The following is a 20,081-nucleotide window of genomic DNA, read 5'->3' as shown; positions in this document are numbered from 1 at the left end:
GGTTGAAATTTTTGCTTGTTTTTTATTATGTTGGTAGCTGATTCAAGTTGTGGTTGCCCTAAAATATGCCAAAAGGTTTATTGTTGCTGTATGACATCTGTGTTCTGAGAATATTTCTGCTTTTTCTTCAAATGCATTTTGTCACCCATTAAATGACTCATGTCTATGAGCAGGACCTGCACACCTTGACTTATTCTGAGTTGCAGTATGTGACAGTTACTGCTGCCTAGTTGACATATTGCTGAAGATTTTGTACTCAAGTGAAGTAATTATGGCCTAATTTTTATTAGCAAATGATGTAGGATTGACATTAGGCAGTGTTTGTTGCCATGCACAGCCTCCAATGTTTCTATTAGGAGAGGTGATGGTGTCGAAACTGTTGGCAATTCCAGGTCACTTATATGATCATACACATTTTGAGTTGAATCAGATGGTAACATCACAACATTGGGTGGCCTCAACAAGTTGCTCTTTTGCTTAAAAGATTTCATGTCATTTTTTCCTATTTAAGGGAATTTTGTACAGATATTGTTGTTCCCTGCAGTGGTGTTGTGCTCCACATTCCTGTATTGATGTGTGGATTACAGGCTGTGCGAAGGTAGGTTCCCTGTTAATGGATTATATACAGACCACTAGATCAAATTATGCACTGATTTAAATATTTCAAAGCATTCTTATGCTGGTAATCCACTTTGGCAGAAAAGCTGCATCAGTGAATATATTACATAGCTTGCATGAATTCATTATTAGACAATTTTCCTAATTTGATATAAAAGTTAAGATTATTGCTAATATTGAACAGTAGCAGTTTGACAAAAACTATCATGTCAATTTCAGGACATTAATCCACACAACAAAGTTGGAAACCATCAAGCTCAATATCTCATTTGGTCTCTTTCACATCCAATATCTCATTTCTCTTGTTTTAATTGTATCCTTCACTCCTCATGAAGAGAAAGTTTTACCCAAGTATGAAAGCACCATGCTTGTCAATTCATATGCTAAAGCTAAATCTCAATAAATTGTTCATCATAAGCAGCATGCCAAGCTCAACCATTAAGTTTTGAAGCAACTTTTAGCTATTTGCTATCTTTAAGCATCCAGGGATGATAACATTGAAGTAATAACCAATTTACTTGCAAAATCTTTCAAATACAGGAAGAGGAGACAGAGACCATAAGTATCTCAAAAGAAAACAAATCTTGTGTAATCACAGCTATAATCAACAGACCTGATTATGTTAAAGCATCTGCCAAATGAAGTATATATTTCATATATGTGGCATCATACTGAAATCTCTTTGCACTGTTGAGTAGGCTACATACTAGAAGATATAAATACTCTTCGCCATGGCTATAGGCTCCAATCAGAAATAATTCCTGCACATAAATAAGTTGAGCTGTACTGGTATCACCAAGGTTAATAGGAGCAATTATGACAGGTACAAGCAGTAAAACGAACCATTTGGTTGGTCATCTTCCAGCGAAACCAGCAATCTCATTTCTTCTCTGTGTTCTCTCATACTTATCAATGCTTTCAGGACTTGGAAGCCCAGTTCTGCTTTCATACTTTTGTTCTAAAGCCTATTATGAATGCAATGAAGCTTGTAAACAACATTACAGAGATAAATCTCCCAAAACAAGAAAATGATTACCAAAACATGTCCATCATTTGCATCTAAAACTACATTTCATGTTCTGATCACATGCATCGATGCAAATGTGTACAGTGTATCTAGGAGTGATGATTTATAGTTAAAACAGTTACTTTTACTATAATTGCTAGTTTAAATATGGCCCTGCATATATATGAATATAAAATGAAGTGCATCAGAAACTAAATCATATACATAATATAGCTATCAGGTTTAATCCTTTTTATGTGATAATAGCCACCAAAGTTAAAGATTATTTTAAGTGCAACTCCAGTCTTTATGATGTTAATAAATTCCAAAAAGCCACTCTCTTGTCCTAAGACTAATCGCTATAAATCCAAAAAAAATCTAGAACAACGAAAATATATAATAATAATAATCTCCTGCAAGTCAAAATCAAACACCAAAATGCTACCAAATCAAAAATTTTGCAAAATTCCTTATGAAGAAAAAACTATCTAAGAATCTATGAGGCTTTTGCAATGAGTCATGCCATTATAAAAATGTATGCTGTGATCAGAATAGGTGAAACATGACCAGTACCAGTTAATGAACCCAACTAGAGACCCATAATTATAACATTAACCGGTGCACATCATTTTCAAGATAAATATTCACCACTAACCTTCAACTCGGAACGGATACTTTCAAGAACATCTTCAGTCATCCGATCAAAGAAAAGAATTCCCTAAAAATATGAAAACCAGTATACATTATATAATCTAACAAAGAAGTAACAAACAAGCCAATGCAACAATTTGGATAAATGATCAAAATTACTGAAATTATTGTAGGTCGGAGACATTTGACCTTCTGATCATATTGATAGAGAGGAAAAAAAAAACAAACAAATAACTAAATAAAATTTCTTCTGGTTGGTGAAAAAAAATCAGGCAGATGCTATGAAGCAGATATTGTATGCCAAAGGTAGGAAAACAAAAAATTCCCATGTCCGCCAAAGATCATGCTAGACATTTCTGATGGTGCAATTCACAAAGGATTCAGGTATTCATTTCGAAATTTTACGTAGCTAAAAGGCAACCATTGGAGGAAATCAGGAGATGCTCCATAGTGCTAAACCTAGTTGAAAATCAGAGGCGATAAGAAAAAAGGTAACGTCAAGATATGGACTAGTTGTTGACAGAATATAGTCGTTAGGAGGAAAGGTTAAAGAAATAGAACACTTGTAAGGATAAAATCGATTATTGATACAATATCATTCATTATTTATTATTATTTTATTCAATGACACCAAACGATACAGGTCAATATACCGCATGGTACATTGGTACCATACCAGTTTATTCGTTACCAAAACTGGTACTGGACTGAGATTTAAATCCTTGAACTCTAGTGAAATTTTACAAATAAAACCTTGAGTAGTAGTGTATGGGGATTTTATTATTAGCAATATGTTTTGCTCTAAACTCTTGAAAATCGGGTTGTAGCTAACTATCCTTGACTCCATGGTAATATAACATTCTACATCCTTTAGTTAGTTTATGATAGATGAAAGTTTGTCTGAAGAAGCATCAATTCTAAATATTGATGCTAATTGTTTTCTTTCACTACATCATTCATCAGGAAACAGAATACAATAGCAGAGGTTTAATATGAGTAGAAATTTTGATCGAGTGAAAAACCTGCAAATGATCAAACTCATGCTGGAAAATTCGAGCAGGAAGTCCAGAAAGGGTAACTCTAAACCTTGCACCTGTTATATTTCGAGCATCAATCTTGATAGATGCTGGTCTCTGTAAGGACAAAAGAGTCAAAAGTTACCTTAAGCGGTAATACCCAGCTAATTAAAGGTACACCAAAATATAAGGCAACAAGTAATTTCATGAATATGCATATTAAGATGTACTGTTTAAATTGATAATGTCAGACAGGTTTCCAACACTGTTATTTGAGTTGCCACATTAGCGAGTAATGTGTCATAGGTGAACCACAAATACGTACAGAATTAGTATTTAAACGCAATATAGGAAAGGAAAAACCTATTATGGTTATTTCTAAGTCCATCTCAGTATATCTCCAGCCACTTTTGAAAATAACCAAATTGTTACTCATTTATCTTGAAGTGCACAGTGACAATTTTGAGAACATATGACATGGTAAAATGTTGAATCATATCTCCCACTTCTTTCATTGTACCCTCATTTTTTCTAATTTTTCTTTGTGACCATTTAAGTCCTTTACAAATAAAAACCTTTTCAACTTCTAGTAGTCCTTGAAACAATTTCTAGTAGTTCCAAATGCAAGATTTTAGACACCTAAACACTTTGTAACTTTAAATTCATCAGCATTCTTGAACAAAACTATGATATTCTGCTCTTTGATGATATCCAGATAAGTGCCTACATAAAAATATTAACTAGTTCATTTGATAGTAGTCAGAATTCCAAAAAGATTTGCAGAAGTATAAAAAAAGTAACTACAATCTAATTATAATTTCTTTTAGTATTGTGATCTCAATGAAAGGAAAAGATCAATATAGCCAATCCCAAATAATTGGATAATTATGGCTGTTGTTGTTAATATAGTTGTTCTTGTTGTAACTATATTTCTTTTGGCATTGTCATTCTACTGTTCTGGGCTCAACAAGCTAATTAAATGGTTTGTCAACCAACACTGGAGCTAAAATAAATTACCTCTACATCTGCATATATTCCTGGAAAGGATAAGCAGCCCTCATTGAAAAATAAAGTGCGTGTTGAGGCTTTATATATTTTTGGGTTCACAAGAACAATTTCCTCTCCTTCACCTCGTTCACCAGCAGGATTAAATACCATAAGTTGTACATTTACTCCAACTTGGGGTGCTGAGAGGCCAATGCCATCAGTTCTGCTCAGAAGTAGTAGAAATATTTCTCAAACTAAATCTCCAAAAGGCAATTGTGAACAGAGAATAAGCATATATTACAATGAGATCACCAGAAATTTCATACACGTTTATAGAATCCAGGATAGGATTATAAGGCACAACCTTATCCGAAGAATGTAAATAAGACACCAAGAGCAGACCGTGCTTGATCAAACTATCCAGCATCATGCACAAACTCTAAAGTACATTCTATAAAAAAAAAATTTCTTATGTGTTAAAATGGTCTACCTATAGCAAGTAAGTGTACAGGCAAATTTAGAAAAAGAGGAACCTATATTCTGTCTTCCACTAGAAACACCAGTGACAGGATGATCAACTGTAAAGAATACCTAACAATCTGCTTGTGAGAGAAGCAAACAGATGTATAGCTTTACCAGTTTCTAATTTCTTAAAAAATATTAACGAGATCCGGCACAAGACAGGATATACTTTGAAGTGAATTTAGTGTACCTCCACAAAAACAGGATATCATTGTTACCTAAATAAGTGAATGGTCAATGGGCGCTCCATCCACAAGAGTAATCTATTCTACTTGGAAAATAAAAGGCAGCAGTGTTAAAATAAAATAGTCTAACTTGAGTAGCCAAAAACAGTGTTTCCAATACATATCCACATAAATTGAACTTGAATTTACAAAGAATTGGTTTGGAAAGCATTCTCCAAAGCTAAGACTTCAAGTTCCATCACCAAAATGTGTTTGTCTTAGATTGAAACTTTGAAACATGGATTACATGTTAATTTGCAAGAAAGTGTGGAATTGCCATGTTATGGCCAACTACCTTTAGGCATCCACTATTTAAGAGCGTTCCACATATATAGCTAAAGAGTCAAAGCACACTGGTGATATTGTTGATCAATCTACTAAGAAGAATATAATCTACACCACTAAGTATATGATGAATACGACACTCCTATGACCTATCAGAATTTTCTTCAATTCAAAGAGGAAAAAGCCCTCCGAGAGAGACTAAGAGAGAAGAAAAAGAAAGAAAAAGCGACTAAATTCTCACTAAATTAGTTATATAAAAAATAATGCCCCCAACCATGTTCAGAAAGCAATCCAAGCATCTATGTTTATAGCGCGGGAGACAAGCTAAACTCATCATCCCAAAAAAATTGATCTTTCAAGCATTAAGCCAAACCATGAAAAGCCTGACGTACTTGTACATGACATCGAACATCTCCTTCGCCAATTTCTTTAAATTCTCATCGAACGTGCTGATGCGCTTATTCCTAGCCCTCAAAATCGGGTCAGGATACTCCACAATTTTCAACGGTGCCTCAAAGCACAAGTCATCGGCTACGACACGAATCCCACTTCTCATCAAGCTCGTTAAGGGAACAGAAAAATGAAATCTTTGACATCAAGAAAGGAGCAATAAAAACTTACGGGAGGCGAAGTCGTCAACTTGAGAGGCGAACCCGCGCCGGGCGCGCGCGGAGACGTCCATGGCAGTGGCATCGCGAGTTACGGTTAGGGTTTTGGATGAGAAGCTGAGAAGGGATCGCCCAGAGAAGGGGAACGGGTACCGGATGGTGGCGGCGCGGCGTGAGAGCAGAGGGATGAGGGCAGCGTAGTAGATGAGCGGCGAGGCCGTGAGCCGCGCTGCCATTTGGCTTCCCTAACGCTCCTTTGTTTCTATGGCTTTTATTATTATTACATTATATATATATATATATATATATATATATATATATATAACTCTAACTAATATTAATATCATATAAATTGAATAATTCGAATTATTTTTATCGACAACCCTAATGAGTAGTGATTGACTTTTGCATGACGTCATTAAGATAGCAAGGGCAAATGTGAAAATTTGAAACTCCGAAAGAACAAACATGTAAAAATGCCTTCTCAATATCTCGTGTTGCCGGTCGAGTGCGGTTTGGTCCGAGTCGAACCGGGATTGGCCCTTCCGGTTCATCCTGGTGGTCTTTATTTATTTCTCCTTTTCTTTTGGTTTTTCATTTTATTCGACATAATTTCTTGTCCTTATAATTCCTTGATAGTCTCCCTTAGTATCTATTTACATTATAAGAAGATTGAATTATAGTAAGACGGAGTCAAAGTCCATAGTATTGTCATAGATCGGACTCCATTATTCTTTTGAATATTGTGATACATTTATAATTTATATCTCAATCTTCATCTTATATATTAGAATTGACCCTTTTTTTTATCTATTAGCATCATCTTACATAATGTTTTTTAGATATATTTGTTTTTTATTTGTTTTGATGTTCAAAATAATAAGCTGATGATATATATATATATATATATATATATATATATATATATATATATAAAGATTATGATGCTACCTTCATCATCACTGTAAATATTAGTGATATGATAATAATTGTTGTACAAAAAGGAAAAATAATTTTGAAGTTTCCCTTGTATTATTTCTATGAAACCTTTAGAAATATCAATTTTATATCTCTAGATTTAAGAGTTCTCAGAGTGTACTTTTTTTTCTCTTACCATATATATGAAATATTAAAAACAAACACACAATTAAAAGCTTTCTTTTGAAACAAATATAAATTATGTGTTCATCAAGCAAACTCAGCAACCATTTTTTTCTGAACAATTATTAGCAATAGGAAATGTTCAGAAAATACAAGTAAATTCCAACAACATCATATAATATTGAATATAAAGGTGCATTACAAAGGACAGAAATCAAACATCACACTCTTAATATTTTTCTTTTTTCTTTTGTTTTTTTGGTTTCATGTGGAACTGAATTAAGTTACATTTGACTAAGACTCAAATTTCCTATGGAACTAAGCTTCCCTCCTCACTAATTCTTTCAATCTGTGCTCCACCCTTGATGGATCTAAACCAATTCTTGGATAAATGGCCTGCAGATATAAAGTAAAAATATATCAGATGTTGTATAGAACTTTATCTAAGAAATTTATTGCTGTTAGTAAGAATAAAAGGACAATTCCATGAGTTTCTCCATTAAAATATTGTCGAATTAATGTTTAGTGAAGGGGGTAAATATCTCCACATTATTTGGTCACACTTGATGAAAAGAACCCACATGATCCAATTCATTGAGCCTTAACATATAATTACTTGTATCATATTAAATGTATCAGAGAACAGCTGTTTGATGATTATATACAATAAGCTAAGGGTGCAATGTAATAGATATTAATTATGTAAAATTTGATGGAGATTTGGTATGAGAGTCAGTCGAATAAAATTTGATTTGAAACGAGTCAAAATTAAAAGAAAAATATTATGTCGAAAAAGTTAATGACCTAAGTTAAGTCAAATCAAATGAATAAACCATCCCATAGTATTCTAAAGATGTAAACAAGTTTGACAAGAACAAGAGAAAATATTTTGATGAAAAGAGCCCGACATATAATATATTTGACTTAAACTACTATAATGAAATTATAATATAAAATATTCAACACAGCTGAAAAAGAAAGTGATATAAGTGAGGGAGCACACCATATAATGAATCACAGAGACAAAGAAGTAGAAAGAGGTCAATCAAAAAGGTAAATTAGATGGTGATGATGAACTCGAGTAGTAGGAAACTCGAATGGATTCAGCTGGCCCCTTTAATTGATGGTATATGCTTGCTAGAAATCACAGAGAAACATATGTATTGTGTGTGTGTCTCTGTGTGATGGTATGCTCGTATCAAAAGACTTGAAGAGTTAGTGAAGAAAGTTGAGGAGCAAGAGATCGATGATTACTTGACAATGAACCGTGTGGAAGATCTTGTCGCCAACAATGTTGGAACTGGCACTGGTGACATCCGCACCTTCTTCCAGGAGGACGATGATGACCGGATGAAGCATGGACCTTGTTCTCAGCCCACACACCAAGTTCACCACCAGGTTAGACCCCAGGTGTGTCACAGTAACCAGGGGCTCCCCGAACCCTATCAGGACACCACTCGTCTTCTCTTTCTTCTGCTTCAATCGTTCCACTCTCTCCTTCAGCTCGTTCACGTAGTGGGTTGCTTGCTCCAGCAGATCTTGCTGAGTCATGGTGGCTCGCTGCTACATCAGAGATGGGAAGGGAGGAGTAAGTGGTAGGTCTTCATGAGTGTATCATGAACAAGGACAATGCTGCCACGGGGATGACAGCCGAAGCAAATTGCTGTACCAGTTGTGTTGATTACTCCTGGTGCAGTACCAACAGAGGGAGAGCCGAAAGCTTCCTCGTTGGCGGCGGCAATGGAGCATAGCCAAATCTTTAAGTGCAGGTTGTGAGTTTCATGTACCAAACCTAATCCAGTGTAAGCTTTTGGGATTGGAGATAACACTATCAAATCGTTTGTGGTGGTATGTGGATCTCCGAGTTTGCACAGACCAAAGACAAGAATTAAAGCGTGAAACTGGTCCGGCCGAGTTCTTCCATCTTCCCCGGGCAGTTTTGGACAGGGCAGAGGAAGGTTTGAGTAGATTAGCAGCCGTTTGTATACGTACCTTGGACTTGGGGATGAGGGAAGTGAGCTGGACGCAGAGGTTCTTCATGTGGATTCTCCTGTTCTTCTCCACCGTCTTCCTCTCAAGCTTGTCAGCTCCACCACCACCCTTCATCTCTCTCTTTCTCTATGAAGCTGTTCAAAAGGAAGAAGAGGAGAGAGAGGCACAACCAGCCAGCAGTGAAGGGTTTCTAAGGATGGTGTGGTCCGTGGGAAGATGAACGTCCCCTCTATAAACGAGGAAGAGGAGGAGGCGGTGGACCCCTGTTGCCTCCAAGCTGACGCGTTTCGTCTATGGTATTCCATCGTCCTAAGGGAACGAGGTAGCAGAATTAGCAATACGTCCATGGACCACACCATGCACCGACCACGTCCTGCTCGGTCTCCATCACAAAACACCAAACAGAATACCCTCATAGCGCTAAAGCGGAGCTCAGCGTGCCGAGTCACGCGTGGGTGGTCTTGAGCAGCGAAAAATCCTGAATCCCGATTCGGTTTAACACGGGATCCGAGGGCTCCGACTTGTTGCCATCATCAAAGAATCATATGGGTCGTTAGCACTACTCAATAATAGTGCTACTTGATGATGAGCCGTGGGCGAGACCTAACCCTACACGCCTCAATATCCATATCCCTATCTATCCTCAGTGCCATGCACCACACAAGCTTACGATCGAATACCATCGACCACTGCGTGCACTCGATCTCCTCTTCTCCTTCCAAACTCATTTACGACATGGTATAATTTGAAACTATCATTCAATGACTTAATCGAGTCGGTAACAAAGAGTCATCGAAGAATAAGAAATAATTCTCAACGATCACTTTCTAACGAAATACAATAAGAAAAATAATAAAAATAAAACAAAATGTTTTGCACACAATAGGAGGACGATGCAATCAACAAGTCGAAGAATAAGTATTTATCGTATCGATCGTAATAATTCTCAACGATCACTTTCTAACAAAATATAATAAAATAAAAATAAAAATAAAATAAAATGTTTTGCACACAATAGGAGGACGTAATCAACAAGTCGTCAGCAAACACACATGAAGCGGGTGTTTTGACCGATTAGGTCACAACGAAATATCTAACATGTTGTGGATTGAACTTGATGTTACGTGATCAGCTTAAGATCTAAATTGTGATAGAGTTTTTTTTGCCATGGCACTCATCTTTGATTTCTTTGTACGAGCGAGAGTCAGAAAGAAGGAAAAACTCCAATCCACCTACGATCCTTTCAATCTTGAAATGGTAAACGTAAAAGGAAAACTGATAAGAGGAGTCACATCCAAAGTCCAAAGTCCAAAGTCAAAGTAGGAAGTGATTGATGTAAATACATTAACCAAATCATAGTACGTTAATTATTTATTTGAATAAGGTTTTTAGGATTGCATAAATCTATAAATATTTTAAATATTTAAATGTAAGACATGATTGGTTTATCGATATTGACATTTTATTGATAAAATATCACTACTATTGATTTTTTGTCGGACGTGAGAGCTTTTTTTTTTTCTTTCACATTCATGAAAATGACCTTAGAGTTTTTATTAAATGACTTTGGGATCCAATCGAAATGAATAAACCAATTCTTTTGGGATAATTAATTATTAAAAAAATCAATTTTGTTAATTAATTATCATAATTTTAAAAAAAAATAAAAAATAACACTAATCATCTTAGAATTAAGACATACATATATGAAAGTTTGGTTTGGGATGGTTTAATGAAAGTTGTCCGAGTCACACTCGATTACAGTATAGTTTATAAAAACACAAATTTTGATAATTAATTACCATAAATCTTAAAAAATAAAAATATTAATATTAATCATCTTAAAATCATGTCATAATTATTATACGAAAGTTTGAGTTTGTTTACTGAAAGCAAATTTAGTTACACTCGAAATTAAACTAAGTTACATTTGAGCGTAATACCTATCCGAAAAAATTTAAAATTTAATAATTAAATTTCATAAAATTCTAAAAAATGAAAAATTAGTATTAATCATATTATCGTCGTTACCAAGTAATCTTGGATTGATTTTGTTGAAGTTGGCCTAGTTATACTACATTAGTTCCTATAAAAAAAAAATGTAAATTTAGATGATAATTAAATTTCATAAAATCCTTAAAAATATAGAAAATATAGTACTAATCATCTTGATGTTATGGTTAGTTAGGTAGTTTCATAAAAAATCGAGCTAAATTATACTCAAAATTGAACTAAGTTACACTCAATCATTCAACCTATCAAAAAAAAAAAAAAAAAAAAATCAAAGCTATGCTGAGAAATCAAAGATAAATCAGTTTCTATGAAAGCTAAGGAGGGTTTGTCAATCTTCACTGCGAAAGCAACATTAAGGAGACATCAACGAGAAAGAACCTTCGTCGAGGAGACATCAACGAGAAAGAGCCTAATGATTCCGCAAGTAAAACATTGCCACAAAGGAGATGACGTCTGCATCAAGGAAAGTTGACATGATATCATCTCCCAACCTTCGTCACACTTATATTAGATTTATACTAAGTCGTAGTGTATCCTAAATTATTTAATAAGATAATTTTAATTAAATTAGTTTAAAATCGATTCAATTTCAAATGATTCAAATATCATTGGTTTATAAGTTCTTTATTATTTATAAAAAAATCGATAATCTCATCGAACACGAAAAGCGGAGCATGACAAAGAAGCATTATCCTCCTATGAGTAGAACAAATATTCTAATAATTAGTCAAAAAAAAAAAAAAAAAACAGGCATCGACGTGACCTCATCCATCACAACAGGAAGTGATATGCGGGGGTGTGTAAACTATGAATAAGATTGTATTTTTCGAAGACAAGAATTGAAAGTTGTGTTCCTCGGTATGACATATAAGGAGCATGACAAAGAAGCATCGTGAACTATATGATATCTCGATTGCTTGGTCAAATAATTCATATGTGGATGGGGAGTGATATCCGATGCGTGGAGGAAACAAAGCCATTCACTTAAAGTCATGATCATTCCGATGAATTCGATTGATGCTGACAAAAGATACCATCGTCCTCCAACCTAAAGACTCGACGACCTGTCCGTGATTTGGAAGGTTTTGTGACCAAACCAAGTGAGAAAGGCATGTCAAACACCAATTTCTGTGAGCCAAAACAAAAACACTTCATCATGGATTACTTTGGATTCAAGTTATTGTTATTGGTATGGGATATGAGAATGTTAAAATATATTTCATCAAACTTTATGATACGGATAATTAGTTCTGTGTTTAGAGTTGAGAGGTCGAAAGATTCGAGTATTATATTATATGAGGTTTTTGTTGGGATATTAAAACTAACTAAAAATAGTTTAATAATTTTATATATATATATATATATATATATATATATATATATATATATATAGTTATGAATTTGAATATTTCTTTTCTTTTCTATTGTTCTCTATTGAATTATTGAAGCTCTGACATTATTGTTGATCGTAGGAAGTTAGAAATATCTTAAGGAGATTGATAAGGAGTAGATAAGCTTATTATAATTGGCCATGAATTTTGAACCATTAGTTTGGACTCCATTGGTATCTATCAATTGAGGTTAATTAATATATTTGGGCTAAAAAGATTAAAAATAATAATAATTAAACATGCATCTTAGTATTTTTCTTCCTCCGTGAATCGAAAGAGCCGCAAAGCAGAACTCTGACTGAGCTGCTGACTGCTCTCGCCATGCACGCAGTCATCAGCCACCGACGGACCAAGCGGGAGTCGCCGGCGGACTTGCTGTTCCGCGCGATTGGAGACATTGCGGCCTCGGTCTCGTCAAACTTTCTTTGGTCGCGTCTGCGAGATGATGAAGCGGCTGCTACCGCCTGCTTGGAATGGAGAAGTTTGAGTCCAACACTGCTCCGACGTAAGGCGGACGCCGCGGTCGGCACCTACGAGCCCTGCGTTCGAGTCAAACCAGCGTTCTACGGTCCTCGCCTCATGGCTCAATCCACGTGTTGGTCGCTTCCGTGGGCTATTTGAGACCCATGCGAACGTAGGTCGAGTATGCTATCTCTGCTATCTGTCGCAAACAGATGATCATATATATTCGAATCATATGTATATTTAACTAGACATTTAAAAAAAATAAAACAATTCTAACTCCTAGTATTCTTCAATATTATTTCAAATATTATTTCAGTACTCACAACAACATACATTATTTTGATATTAACTATAGTAGTGTAGGGTTACTCGTTATAATTTTTAAATATAACATATAATCTTATCCCGTCAAGCCTAAGTTAATAGACATTAGAATCTATTTACATGACATGCTGACTCATAATAAACTATTAATATAGTGACACATAAAATTTAAATTTAAAAAAAAATCTATTTTAACCTATATGGTTTTAGTCATGTCTTGTTTGCGTCTGGTTTTGTTTGCAACTAAAATAACTCATATATTTTTAAAAACATTGTATACAATTCTATTTTGTCAAGTCTGAGTTGACAAACGTTAGAATCAGCTTACAATGACATGATGATTCATAATAAATTATTAATATAATGATATATATAATTTAAGTTAAAAAATATCTATGTTATCGAGAAAGAGGAAATGATGGAGGCCATAACGGTAGATGAAGACAAAGAGTCGGAAGTAAGAGAGATCGGAGGCAAAGATAGGAGAGAGCCGAACTACCACGTTGTAAGCGCAATGGATGGATGTGCAGGAGAGGATAAAGTGAGAGGCGGTGGGAACAAGATGCCCAAGAGAAGGAAGAGATACCAGGAGACTATTGTATGCATGGTGTTGGACGACACATATCCACTTGAAACAGGATTGGAAGCTCTTGAACTTGTCGTCGACGTGGGAGAGACACTGTGTGTACAATGCCCTGCTAGGTAATAGTGACTCGATATTACCGTTGGTGGTCGCTTCCACAATAATATCTCCTCCCGCTATTAATGGTGATCGAATTTTTTTAATTTAAACTACACCCAATATTATGCTAATGGTTTATTGTGAGTCATTATACCACGCAAGCAAACTCTAACATTTGTTAACCCAAACTTGATAATAGAGGGTTATATGCTATGTTTTTTAAAAATATAAAAGTTATTTTAGACACGAGCAAAACTACAAGAACTTAAGTGATTTATGACCAAAACCACAATGACTAAAATGAATATTTTTAAAAAAACTTAAATTACATATATAATTATATTAATAGTTTATTATGAGTTAGCATGCCACATAAGTATAATCTAACATCTCAGACATGATGTGAGGAGCTTATATATTATGTTTTTGAAAATACATATGTTATTTTAGATACGAGTAAACCATAAAAATAGTGATCTATATAAAATTGACTTTAACCGCATACAAATTCTTGAGTTTTAAAGTAACAAATAAATAAATATTATGTATTTATTTTCAATAATAAAAATAAAAAAATCTCTATATAAAATTGTTAAAAATTCTATAAAACCTAGAGTAAGTGATAAAAGCATATGATGTTTAGGATGATAAATGCTTTATAGGTGATATGAATATTTATAGCATACATCTTCGTTGAATATCTAATATTTGCTTTTTTTAAAAAAAATTAGGTATGTGCAAAAAAATAGAACTCTTCCTATTTAACTATTTGAAATATTTATCATTTTATATCATCGTCTTTTCTCTCACAAAACAATCAACTTATTAAACTCAGACATCAAAGTTGAACATATTTGAATCCTACAATTATCTTTCGGCCTCAATAAAGATGTCGACTCCTAAATGAATATCGTAAAAAATCTAAATTAACATGTAGGGTCATGACAAATGATATTAAAGTAATTTTAAGCATGTAAATAAAGACACCAAGAGCAGACCTTATAAGATTACAAGGCACCAACCTTATCTGAAATGAAATTTCATACACATTTATAGAATCCAGGATAAGATTACAAGGCACAACCTTAGCTGAAGAATGTAAATAAGACACCAAGAGCAGACCGTGCTTGATCAAACTATCCAGCATCATGCACAAACTCTAAAGTACATTCTATTAAAATGGTCTACCTATAGCAAGTAAGTGTACAGACAAACTTAGAAAAAGAGGAACCTATATTCTGTCTTCCACTAGAAACACCAGTGACAGGATGATCAACTGTAAAGAATACCTAACAATCTGCTTGTGAGAGAAGCAAACAGATGTATAGCTTTACCAGTTTCTAATTTCTTAAAAAATATTAACGAAATCCGGCACAAGACAGGATATACTTTGAAGTGAATTTAGTGTACCTCCACAAAAACAGGATATCATTGTTACCTAAATAAGTGAATGGTCAATGGGTGCTCCATCCACAAGAGTAATCTATTCTCCTTGGAAAATAAAAGGTAGCAGTGTTCAAATAAAATAGTCTAACTTGAGTAGCCAAAAACAGTGTTTCCAATACATATCCACATAAATTGAACTTGAATTTACAAAGAATTGGTTTGGAAAGCATTCTCCATAGCTAAGACTTCAAGTTCCATCACCAAAATGTGTCAGTCTTAGATTGAAACTTTGAAACATGGATTACATGTTAATTTGCAAGAAAGTGTGGAATTGCCATGTTATGGCCAACTACCTTTAGGCATCCAGTATTTAAGAGCGTTCCACATAATAGATAGCTAAAGAATCAAAGCACATCGGTGATACTGTTGATCAATCTACTAAGAAGAATATAATCTACACCACTAAGTATATGATGAATACGACACTCCTATGACCTATCAGAATTTTCTTCAATTCAAAGAGGAAAATGCCCTCCGAGAGAGACTAAGATAGAAGAAAAAGAAAGAAAACGCTACTAAATTAGTTATATAAAAAATAATGCTCCCAACCATGTTCAGAAAGCAATCCAAGCATCTATGTTTATAGCGCGGGAGACAAACTAAACTCATCATCCCAAATGTCTTAGGAAGATGTTCCTAGGCCATAAAACACCCAAAAATACTAAACAAGAAAAAATCTAAACTATAAGCCCAAACTATTTAACTGAGTGTGGACTTAAATCCAAAACAAACACTTAGGTTTTTCTTGTATTGCTACTTGTGATGATAACAAGTCTGGTTTTCCCGATGTGGGACTATGTGATGATAACTGACTTCAAAGCCCAGACCCTTATTTATAGTTCCAATAGGAGATAACAAGTCTGGTTTTCCCGATGTGGGACTATGGAACCCCTAACGCTCCTTTGTTTTTATGGCTTTTATTATTTTGAATAATTCGAATTATTTTTATCGACAACCCTAATGAGTAGTGATTGACTTTTACATGTCATTATCATTTTAGTGAAAATTTGAAACTCCAAAAGAACAAACATGTAAAAATACTTTCTGAATATGGTTTATCATTTTAGTGATATGATAATAATTGTAGTACAAAAAGGATAAATAATTTTGAAGTTTCCCTTGTATTATTTCTCTGAAAACTTAAGAAATATCAATTTTATATCTCTTGATTTAAGAGTTCTCAAAGTGTACTTTTTTTCTCTTACCATATATATGAAATCTTAAAAAAAACAATTAAAAGATTTCTTTTGAAACGAATATATATTATATGTTCATCAAGCAAACTCAAAAACCTTTTTTTTTCTGAACAATTATTAGTAAGGAAATGTTCAGAAAATACAAATAAAATCCAACAACATCATATTATATTGAGTATAAAGGTGCATTACAAAGGACAGAAATCAAACATCCTACTCTTAACATTTTTCTTTCTTCTTTTGTTTTTTTGGTTTCATGTGGAGCTGAATTAAGTTACATTTGACTAAGATTCCAGTGTTTCATTTCATGGAACTAATTTCCCATGGAATTAAGCTTCCCTCCTCACTAATTCTTTCAATCTGTGCTCCACTCTTGATGGATCTAAACCAATTCTTGGATAAATGGCCTGCAGATATAAAGTAAAAATATATCAGATGTTGTATATAACTTTATCTAAGAAATTTATTGTTGTTAGTAAGAATAAAAGGACAATTCCATGAGTTTCTCCATTAAAATATTGTCGAATTAATGTTTAGTGAAGGGGGTAAATATCTCCACATTATTTGGTCACACTTGATGAAAAGAACCCACATGATCCAATTCATTGAGCCTTAACATATAATTACTTGTATCATATTAAATGTATCAGAGAACAGCTGTTTGATGATTATATACAATAAGCTAAGGGTGCAATGTAATAGATATTAATTATGTAAAATTTGATGGAGATTTGGTATGAGAGTCAGTCGAATAAAATTTGATTTGAAACGAGTCAAAATTAAAAGAAAAATATTATGTCGAAAAAGTTAATGACCTAAGTTAAGTCAAATCAAATGAATAAACCATCCCATAGTATTCTAAAGATGTAAACAAGTTTGACAAGAACAAGAGAAAATATTTTGATGAAAAGAGCCCGACATATAATATATTTGACTTAAACTACTATAATGAAATTATAATATAAAATATTCAACACAGCTGAAAAAGAAAGTGATATAAGTGAGGGAGCACACCATATAATGAATCACAGAGACAAAGAAGTAGAAAGAGGTCAATCAAAAAGGTAAATTAGATGGTGATGATGAACTCGAGTAGTAGGAAACTCGAATGGATTCAGCTGGCCCCTTTAATTGATGGTATATGCTTGCTAGAAATCACAGAGAAACATATGTATTGTGTGTGTGTCTCTGTGTGATGGTATGCTCGTATCAAAAGACTTGAAGAGTTAGTGAAGAAAGTTGAGGAGCAAGAGATCGATGATTACTTGACAATGAACCGTGTGGAAGATCTTGTCGCCAACAATGTTGGAACTGGCACTGGTGACATCCGCACCTTCTTCCAGGAGGACGATGATGACCGGATGAAGCATGGACCTTGTTCTCAGCCCACACACCAAGTTCACCACCAGGTTAGACCCCAGGTGTGTCACAGTAACCAGGGGCTCCCCGAACCCTATCAGGACACCACTCGTCTTCTCTTTCTTCTGCTTCAATCGTTCCACTCTCTCCTTCAGCTCGTTCACGTAGTGGGTTGCTTGCTCCAGCAGATCTTGCTGAGTCATGGTGGCTCGCTGCTACATCAGAGATGGGAAGGGAGGAGTAAGTGGTAGGTCTTCATGAGTGTATCATGAACAAGGACAATGCTGCCACGGGGATGACAGCCGAAGCAAATTGCTGTACCAGTTGTGTTGATTACTCCTGGTGCAGTACCAACAGAGGGAGAGCCGAAAGCTTCCTCGTTGGCGGCGGCAATGGAGCATAGCCAAATCTTTAAGTGCAGGTTGTGAGTTTCATGTACCAAACCTAATCCAGTGTAAGCTTTTGGGATTGGAGATAACACTATCAAATCGTTTGTGGTGGTATGTGGATCTCCGAGTTTGCACAGACCAAAGACAAGAATTAAAGCGTGAAACTGGTCCGGCCGAGTTCTTCCATCTTCCCCGGGCAGTTTTGGACAGGGCAGAGGAAGGTTTGAGTAGATTAGCAGCCGTTTGTATACGTACCTTGGACTTGGGGATGAGGGAAGTGAGCTGGACGCAGAGGTTCTTCATGTGGATTCTCCTGTTCTTCTCCACCGTCTTCCTCTCAAGCTTGTCAGCTCCACCACCACCCTTCATCTCTCTCTTTCTCTATGAAGCTGTTCAAAAGGAAGAAGAGGAGAGAGAGGCACAACCAGCCAGCAGTGAAGGGTTTCTAAGGATGGTGTGGTCCGTGGGAAGATGAACGTCCCCTCTATAAACGAGGAAGAGGAGGAGGCGGTGGACCCCTGTTGTCTCCAAGCTGACGCGTATCGTCTATAGTATTCCACCGTCCTAAGTGAACGACGTAGCAGCATTAGCAATACGTCCATGGACCATGCACCAATCACGTCCTGCTCGGTCTCCATCACAAAACACCAAACAGAATACCCTCACAGCGCGCAAGTGGAGCCCAGCGTGCCGAGTCACGCGTGGGTGGTCTTGAGCAGCGAAAAATCCTGAATCCCGCATCGGTTTAACACGGGATCCGAGGGCACCGACTTGTTGCCATCATCGAAGAATCATATGGGTCGTTAGCACTACTCAATAATAGTGCTACTTGATGATGAGCCGTGGGCGAGACCTAACCCTACACGCCTCAATATCCATATCCCTATCTATCCTCAGTGCCATGCACCACACAAGCTTACGATCGAATACCATCGACCACTGCGTGCACTCGATCTCCTCTTCTCCTTCCAAACTCATTTACGACATGGTATAATTTGAAACTATCATTCGATTCAATGACTTAATCGAGTCGGTAACAAAGAGTCATCGAAGAATAAGCATTTGTCGTATCGATCATAATAAGTCTCAATGATCATTTTCTAACAAAATAAAACTAGAAAAATAAAAATAAAATGTTTTGCACATAAGAGGATGCAATAAGTCTGTCATGAAACACGCATGAAGTGGGCGTTTTGACGATTTAGGTCACAACTGAATATTTAAGATACGTGATCGACGGACACATAATTTAAGATTGAAATTGTGATAGAGTTTTTGTCATGGCACTCATCTTTGATTTCTTTGCGTCGAACGAGAGGAGTCACATCCAATCCACCTACGTCCTTTCAATCTTGAAATGATAACGTAAAGGAAAAACTGATAAGAGGAGTCACATCCATATTGCAAAGTTCAAAGACTAAGTAGGAAGTGATTGATGTCGATACATTAACCTAACCATAGTACGTTAATTATTTATTTGAATAAGATTTTAGGATTGTATAAATCCATAAATACTTTAAAGATTTAAATGTAAGACATGATTGGTTTATCGATATGGACATTCTATCGATAAAATATTTTTACTATTGACTTTTTATCCGATGCGGAAGTTTTTTTTTTCTTTTTCTCATCGATGAAAATGGTCTTAGATTTTTTATTAAATGACTTTGGGATCCAATCGAAATGCATAAACCAATTCTTTTGGGATAAATTGATTCAATCTAGTTTAACAAAATTTTACCTAATTAAGTTACTCCTCTCAAAATTAAAGTAGGTTATACTGGGTCACATAATATATTAAAAAAA

The 20,081-nt window shown here is 35.1% G+C and overlaps 3 protein-coding genes across 5 annotated transcripts; all 3 read right to left on the bottom strand.

Moving 5' to 3' along the window:
- Nucleotides 1-1,115: 1,115 nt before the first annotated feature.
- On the bottom strand, nt 1,116-6,184 carry LOC135635633 (peptide deformylase 1B, chloroplastic-like). Its single transcript, XM_065146850.1, has 7 exons — nt 5,931-6,184; nt 5,702-5,840; nt 4,309-4,501; nt 3,298-3,408; nt 2,280-2,342; nt 1,462-1,583; nt 1,116-1,379 (listed from the first exon to the last, which is right to left on the bottom strand). The coding sequence occupies exons 1-6, from the start codon at nt 6,151-6,153 to the stop codon at nt 1,473-1,475; spliced, it is 840 nt and encodes a 279-aa protein (XP_065002922.1). The 5' UTR covers nt 6,154-6,184; the 3' UTR covers nt 1,116-1,379; nt 1,462-1,472.
- A 1,049-nt stretch (nt 6,185-7,233) lies between these two features.
- Nucleotides 7,234-9,212, bottom strand: LOC135635673 (transcription factor bHLH168-like). Of its 2 annotated transcripts, none has more exons than XM_065146918.1 (3): nt 9,011-9,212; nt 8,273-8,578; nt 7,234-7,414 (listed from the first exon to the last, which is right to left on the bottom strand). In XM_065146918.1, the coding sequence occupies exons 1-3, from the start codon at nt 9,122-9,124 to the stop codon at nt 7,337-7,339; spliced, it is 498 nt and encodes a 165-aa protein (XP_065002990.1). In that variant the 5' UTR covers nt 9,125-9,212; the 3' UTR covers nt 7,234-7,336. The 2 variants fall into 2 exon arrangements, with proteins under 2 accessions (XP_065002990.1, XP_065002989.1); XM_065146917.1 differs by having other exon boundaries at nt 7,235-7,414; nt 8,273-8,581.
- A 7,511-nt stretch (nt 9,213-16,723) lies between these two features.
- On the bottom strand, nt 16,724-18,719 carry LOC135635609 (transcription factor bHLH168-like). Of its 2 annotated transcripts, none has more exons than XM_065146808.1 (3): nt 18,531-18,719; nt 17,793-18,098; nt 16,724-16,934 (listed from the first exon to the last, which is right to left on the bottom strand). In XM_065146808.1, exons 1-3 carry the CDS (start codon nt 18,642-18,644, stop codon nt 16,857-16,859), a joined length of 498 nt encoding a protein of 165 aa, XP_065002880.1. In that variant the 5' UTR covers nt 18,645-18,719; the 3' UTR covers nt 16,724-16,856. The 2 variants fall into 2 exon arrangements, with proteins under 2 accessions (XP_065002880.1, XP_065002879.1); XM_065146807.1 differs by having other exon boundaries at nt 16,725-16,934; nt 17,793-18,101.
- Nucleotides 18,720-20,081: the final 1,362 nt, after the last annotated feature.

Source organism: Musa acuminata, chromosome BXJ3-4 (genome assembly GCF_036884655.1).
Source record: "Musa acuminata AAA Group cultivar baxijiao chromosome BXJ3-4, Cavendish_Baxijiao_AAA, whole genome shotgun sequence".
NCBI lineage: Eukaryota > Viridiplantae > Streptophyta > Magnoliopsida > Zingiberales > Musaceae > Musa > Musa acuminata.
The sequence above is the reverse complement of the archived record's forward strand: the minus strand, read 5'-3'. Positions and strand labels throughout refer to the sequence as shown.

Coding starts and splice junctions, on each gene's coding strand:
- LOC135635633 (XM_065146850.1), bottom strand. CDS start 6,153: ATGGCAGCGCGGCTCACGGCCTCGCCGCTCATCTACTACGCTGCCCTC. Junction 4,502..5,701: donor ATGTTCGATGTCATGTACAA/GTACGTCAGGCT, acceptor ACTTCTGAGCAG/AACTGATGGCATTGGCCTCT. Junction 3,409..4,308: donor GAATATATGCAGATGTAGAG/GTAATTTATTTT, acceptor TTGTCCTTACAG/AGACCAGCATCTATCAAGAT.
- LOC135635673 (XM_065146917.1), bottom strand. CDS start 9,124: ATGAAGGGTGGTGGTGGAGCTGACAAGCTTGAGAGGAAGACGGTGGAG. Junction 8,582..9,010: donor CCCTCATCCCCAAGTCCAAG/GTACGTATACAA, acceptor TCTCTGATGTAG/CAGCGAGCCACCATGACTCA. Junction 7,415..8,272: donor TCCACACGGTTCATTGTCAA/GTAATCATCGAT, acceptor TTATATCTGCAG/GCCATTTATCCAAGAATTGG.
- LOC135635609 (XM_065146807.1), bottom strand. CDS start 18,644: ATGAAGGGTGGTGGTGGAGCTGACAAGCTTGAGAGGAAGACGGTGGAG. Junction 18,102..18,530: donor CCCTCATCCCCAAGTCCAAG/GTACGTATACAA, acceptor TCTCTGATGTAG/CAGCGAGCCACCATGACTCA. Junction 16,935..17,792: donor TCCACACGGTTCATTGTCAA/GTAATCATCGAT, acceptor TTATATCTGCAG/GCCATTTATCCAAGAATTGG.